The following is a 6,723-nucleotide window of genomic DNA, read 5'->3' on the forward strand; positions in this document are numbered from 1 at the left end:
GAATTCGTGGAGATAAGTTTTTATGAAAGAATTGTTTTCAGATACAGACATGCAGATCTGGCTGCTTTGGCAACTGACCAGGCATATGACTTGAGTTCCAAACACAACTACAGTTCCCTCTGTAATTTCTTGGTTTTTTTTAATTTTGGGGTATGTATACTTACAAATAAGCCTGAAACAGTAAATTTGGGGGGTTTTTTTGAAGTCTAAATTACACCAGTTACTTTTTCTGTTAACAAATGGTATTGTGTATTTACCATTCATCAGAAAAGCTCATTCATCAATTGTTGACATTGAAAGAAGGGAGAGAAATCTAGACATAGTTTAAAAAATCTCAACCACATAGATTATGTTTTGAAAGTTATGTAGCAAAGAACACAAGTCATTTTATAGTCACAGTTCCAAAGACTGGCTTAGGAAATCACAGATTTAAAGTGGTTTCACAGCCTTATCCAAAATCCTACTGGTCATTTGTCTCATATAGCATTGGCTATAACAGACTTCCCCTGCAATTCAAAGCAGCTGCTTAACTTATGTTCAGATAAATAATGTCATCAAACAGAAATATAAGACACCATATGAAAAGCCAAGTATTGGACTTAGAAAAATATTCATATTGTCATTTAAAATCTTCACAGCTGCAGCAAAAAAACCCAGCACAAAATCCTATTTTGCCAAGTGACTCCCTTTTATATTCCAACAGTATATTCTTGTTTACTGGGTTTGATTTTATTTTGGATAGAAAGGTATGAATTGCAATGAAGCAAGCAAACTGCAGGTTTTTTTCAAAATCTTGTATCCCACTACATCATTTTATATTAAGAAAAATGTTAGAAAAACCCTGGACTGTAAAAACTGACAACATTTGGAAGCACAGTTTCCGTTCTTGCTGTGGTTGTACACCAGAGACAGTCAGCTGGATGTTTAAGAAAGGGAGGGGTGTCTCCAGTTCCTCGTGTTTTACCTTTCCATTGCACTGCCTGATCATTTAAGGCAGAGGCTTGTTCCAGGCAGCTTTAATTAAACTATGCTGTGAAACTGTATATAGATCAATGGAAACAACCCATAACAAGCTAATAATGTATTTAACAGTGTTCAGTCCAGTTCAATCACCTTCTAACATTTCTGTGGCTTTACACTCATGTGACAAAGCCCTGAATGTGTATATGTATTTTTAATCCATCTCATTAGTGACCATATGCTTTGGCTTCAAGGGAGACAAGAACTGTCTGCAATCTGCCAGGGATTTAGGGACATCAATAATTTGTGAATAGTCATGTTGGTACTGGTCGAAGGGTTAAGTGTTCTGCACACCAGGGGCAGATCTTTTGGGACTGGAACTCTTAGTCAACTGTTAGGAACCTGATCCCCTGTGATGCATCTTTTCAAAGTACATGCTGCATGTCAGATCTCTGCTGCAGAAGCAATGGAGCTTTATTAGCTCAGGGATTTAAAAACTTGCTCTAAGCAATGTAACAATATCTTTTGGTTAAAAAGTGAAGGAAAGATAGTAGTTGTAATATGAAAGTGATTTTTTACATACTGGGCTAAATGTGATCTCCCTTTTTGCTACCATTTTCCTTTTTCATATGAGCTATTAGATTACTACTCCCTTGCAGATATACAGTGAAGCAAGAGTATGGCAACAATAACAGGGACCTGATTTTGAAAATGTGAGTGGATTCTGTGGCCTTACCTGATACTGCCTCAATCCTGCTGAGGCCAATGACAGCAAAGATGTAAAAATCACCCTCCTGATCATTTGGAATGACCCTTTAGGAGCTCTCAGGACATTTTTCTACCTAGTATGAAAAGCACCTTTAAAAACAAGAGCTTACAGTCTTAGTTTGTGCCACGTTATATGGAAGGGCTGCTAAGTCAACATAAGACATCATCAAATTATTGATTTCAGTATCCTGTCTTAACAAAGGAATAGCAGAAATAGATGGTAATGCCAGAAGAAATTTCATATGGAACCTGCTCCCTGAACTTCTGTGGATCATTTGGGAGCAGGGGGATCCATCTTGCAGGATGAAGTTCACCTGTTTCAAGCAAATTTCATGTACTTATAATCATAGAATCATAGAATCATAGAATGGCTTTGGCTGGAAGGGATCTTAAAGATCATCCAGTTCCAAACCCCCCACCTTGGGCAGGGACATGTTTCACAAGACCAGATTGCCCTGAGCTCCATCCAACCTGGCCAGGAACACTTCCTGGGCTAGGGCATCCACAATTTCTCTGGGCAACCAGTTCCAGTGCCTCACCACACTCACAGTAGAGAATTTCTTTCTAATATCTAACCTAAACCTACTCTTTTTCAATCTGAAGCCATTCCCCCTTGTCCTATCACTACATGCCCTTGTAAAAAGTCCCTCTCCATCTTTCCATCCATTTAGGTACTGGAAGGCCACAATTAGGTCACCCTGAAGCCTTCTCTTTTTCAGGCTGAACAAACCAAATTTTCTCAGCCTTTCCTTGTAGGAGAGGTGCTCCATCCCTCTGATCACCTTGGTGACCCTCTTCTGGTCTTGCTTCAGCAGGTCCATGTCCTTCCTGTGCTGGGACCCCAGAGCTGGATGCAGCACTGCAGGTGGGGTCTCACCAGAGCAGAGCAGAATCCCCTCCCTCTCCCTGCTGCCCACGCTGCTCTGGATGCAGCCCAGGACACACTTGGCTCTCTGGGCTGCCAGTGCCCATGGCTGGGTCATGTCCAGCCTCTCACCCAGCAGCATCCCCAAGTCCTTCAGGGCAGGGCTGCTCTCCTTCTGTTCATCCCTAGCCCGTGTTAATACCTGGGGCTGTCCTGACTCAGGTGGCAGCACCAGCACTTGGTTAAACCTCATGAGATTCCCATGGACCCACCTTGAGCTGTGTTGTAATGGCAACAAGGACATAGATTTTCAGCAGCAATGGTGTCTTCCAACTCTTTGTGTTTACACCATGCTGCGTGCATTGGTGTACAGGCACCTCAGCTGGGCTGTCAGCTGTGTCAGCTTCCTAGAGGAACACCCCTTAATTTCTTTGAGATATTTCCCTGATGTTTCCCTGTTGACTTCTGTTACCTCAGGAGTCTCCTGGCTGGTCTCCGTGAAACTGCAAGTGTGCTGCAACGTGGCTAGCACGTTGGACTGTCACAGGATATGAAAACATCCACAATGCACACCACTTGTTTGCTGTTTGATAATCAGCTGGTTTTGCTTGTACTTAAACATTCTGTATCAGGGCAGTTTAAGTAACTTTAAGACTGACATAAGTCATCTATAGCTCCTATTAAAGCTCCAGTAAGCACACTCACTGTAACCCTCTGTCCTTTACTTGTTTTTGCTTTAAAAATCAACTTTTATAAGTATGGCACACAACTGAGCAAGCATTTCTGTGTATGATATAAAGGAAGGACATTTTTGAAATCTTTGTATTCAAACAAAGAGTTACATACTCAGAAAACACTCATGGCTGAGGCTCTTATTTATCTAAAAGCATATTTTGAATGAGTGAAAAAAATATAGTGTTTTTATTAATTTCCCATCATTAAAAATATACAAATAATATTGGAAGATTTGGACTAACTTATTATAGCAGGTAAAATATATAGCTGTCAAATTTTTATTTTTCTATAATTGCACAGGTTGCCACAGATTTACTAATTGTGCATTTTCTTCTGTGAGACCTTAGAATACAATTTTACTGTTTTAGAAGACCTAGTCTCTGCTTTTCAGGGGAAGTTTGCATGAGCAGACTTTTATCCACAATTTTTAAGTGTTTAAAGATGCATGTCTAAGTTGCACTGCTTTCATATCAAACGAATTGATTTGTAAGTACAGTAAAATATTTAGAGGCATATGTCCCATATTTTTATCCACATTTCATTTACGCAAGTAGGCACTGGCAATAGAAAAGGCACTGGTCTTCACGAAAGGTAGCTCTTCCTCATTGGCAAGCAAGTCCACTAGGGCATGTCCAAATGTAAATATTTATGGCTATTTTGGCCACCTCAAAGCCACAAAAGAATGAGGTTCTATTTCCAGATAGCCCCATTTTCAAATTCTCCCTTTAAAAGGAATACCTGGACTTGTTCTGGTAGCTTTTAGCACTTTTAAGCCTCTGAAAAAATGTTGAAGTCTGAAATCGTATTTTCACAATTTTAATGGATGAAAAAAAGGAAATGTAATTTTAATAGGATGGAATCTGTGATTTTGAGGTGGCTTGTCTTTCCCCCTTCCACTTAATGCCTTCTGAGTCAGCATAGCCGTAAAGTTTTCTGAAGTCAAATTTTAGAAGTAAAATGCTAGTTGATAGCCAATTAGGGGTCACTGCTGAATATCTGTATTACAGAGAATGAGTTCCTTTTTACACACCAGATGAAGAAGTCCTTTGACCTTTGAGGTGACTGTTGATCTTTGGCTCACCCTTGTCTGTCTTCACCTCCAATGTCAATGATACAAAGGAATCCAGCAGAATTTCAGAAGACTGGTACTGTCTTTACAATATTTTGTAGGCAGCACTGCCATTATTACATTAATTTATGTTGCTGCTGCCAGATAAAAAGAGAGGAGTTTTGGCTTCAGTGAATACAATTGCAAAATTCCTGTTTTATCCTGGATGAGGTAACACTTTGACTGAACTGCCTATTCGCAGTTTCACAGGCAGTGACGCCAAAAAAAAAAGCTCTGACAGTCTGCAAGTTCTGCCCTCTTTACACCCTTTCTAGCCAAGATTGCTTAGTGTTATAAAGAATTGCCATAATCCCAGAAGCTGCTGACAGAAATAAGTTATTGAAACAAGAACCTATGCAAGCTATACCTTATCATTAGGAAACTGTCTTTTCTGGGTCATTCAGCGGGTTTTTTGTAGTTTTCTTTACAGTTCTCTGTGGCTTGATTTCCAGCATGTTCACTGAGGCTGAGCACGACCAAAAATGTCATGATGCCAAGTTTAAATTTTCCATTCTTTACTTTTCTTCTGTATTCCAATTAGATCTTCTCAATTATTAATTCTGCTCCCATAATGGACTTTTAAATTTGCAAACTTCTGCAACATATACCAGTCCCTTTATAGCTTCTCATAGCCAGATTCTGTATTTTTAGCATCTTACTGTATCTGGAATCTTACTGTAATTCCAGATATTCAGTCATATATGTTGCCATTCCCGGACTTCCTCCATTATGTCTTCAAGATGGCACTCATCCATTGATTACAAATTGAAATCAAGTTCATAAAGTTTTTGAAAATGGTCCATGCGCCACAATGGGACTTGAGAGAAGAGTTTCATTTACAGACAACTATGTGCTGATCATCCAAATATCAAAAATGACAAAGAACTGAATTTCAACCAGCCTTTTGTTATTTTTGCTACCTGCTCTAGTTCAGCTCTCTCTATCTGTAATCAACTCACTCACTTGAGGTTGAGAAATATACATTTAACTGTTTTGCTGAATTCTGGCCTTAGGTGACGTCTAAAGTTAATCTCAAATTAATCAAAAAGGAGGTGGGAGATTTTCCTTCTATGTAAAGTGAAAACTTAAGAGTTGCATTTCACTTCCTTTTGATAATTGCTACTCCACATCAATTTTCAGGAAAGTATTTAGAAATAATTTGTAAGAGGACACAATAAGACAAAGGGGGTTCATTAACTGTTTTGTTTCTATTTTAGGACTGCAAGAATACCTTGAAAAATATTTGGAAGAGAAGACCCCAGCTCTGATTTTAGTACCTGTGGTGGATTTACCTGGCAAAGATGTTATTCATATAACATGCTGGCTGAGCTAGCAGTTAAAAGGAGATGAGTTGATATCAAAATGCACATATATTCCATCCAGGAGAGAACAAAGAAAAGGGTCAATACTAACTCTGTTGGATACTTTGATGGAGAAATACTGTTTGATTTAAGCAAAGACATATTAGCTTGTTAATGATGCCTCATGATATGTGACAGAGTTAGGTTTGTATGAAGAATAAAGGTTTCTTTTAAAAACTGTGTACTTTTTTCTGACTTACTTTTAGATGCCTGCAGGTTATAGCAGGTGACTTTTAGGAGATGCAGTTGCTCTGATCACATTGGTTCTTTGTTTGATATATTTAGGCCTGGTTACAATACACCAATTATAACTTTAGATCATTTGGATGGAGGTGAAACTAGAATATTACCTCCAATACTGTTTTAAGGATTGGATTCCTTTCAGTTATATGTTGAATTTACTCACTTCTGGCCAACTCATGAAAACTCTATTTGCGGCCAGATTTTAACCATTTTCTAGCACTGGGGAAGAACTACTCAGAGTAGTATTTAGTATGCATATTTTACTGAAACAAATAATGGAAACGATGGCCAGACAGTAGGATTTGCCATCCTGCTTTCTGGCCCAGGGGTATTTTTGTGTTTTACATTGGGTAGACAGCTTTTACTAAAGAGCTACCAACATTCAGGTAGCTACCAGCTACCAGTATTCAGAGCTACCATAGACCAAAGGCTTCGGTTTTCTCCAGAAAATCAACAGGAGTTTTACTACTGCTTTCACTAAAAACAGACTCAGACACACAAGTGAAGCTCCTGGCAATTTCATTGCCACAGATATTTTACTCATTACATAAGGTCAGTATAGAAAAGAAAGCCTTTTGGACTTGGCTTGAAGCAGTAACACACTTCAGAAAAATCTTACTTTCAGACAAAGACTAGAAATTAAACCTTCAAGAATGAGTATCACATCTTTGCTTTGCCTATAT

At 38.8% G+C, this 6,723-nt stretch overlaps 1 protein-coding gene across 1 annotated transcript in view; it reads left to right on the forward strand.

Annotated features, from left to right (window-relative positions):
• The window catches only part of DPH6 (diphthamine biosynthesis 6), a 200,611-nt gene extending 194,329 nt beyond the window's left edge, over positions 1–6,282 (forward strand). The window contains exon 15 of the mRNA XM_069017712.1: positions 5,654–6,282. Within this exon, the coding sequence (XP_068873813.1) occupies positions 5,654–5,769 (116 nt within the window). The 3' untranslated portion in view covers positions 5,770–6,282. The remainder of the gene's footprint in view (positions 1–5,653) is intronic.
• Positions 6,283–6,723: the final 441 nt, after the last annotated feature.

The sequence above is a fragment of the Aphelocoma coerulescens genome, chromosome 5 (genome assembly GCF_041296385.1).
Source record: "Aphelocoma coerulescens isolate FSJ_1873_10779 chromosome 5, UR_Acoe_1.0, whole genome shotgun sequence".
Classification (NCBI taxonomy): domain Eukaryota; kingdom Metazoa; phylum Chordata; class Aves; order Passeriformes; family Corvidae; genus Aphelocoma; species Aphelocoma coerulescens.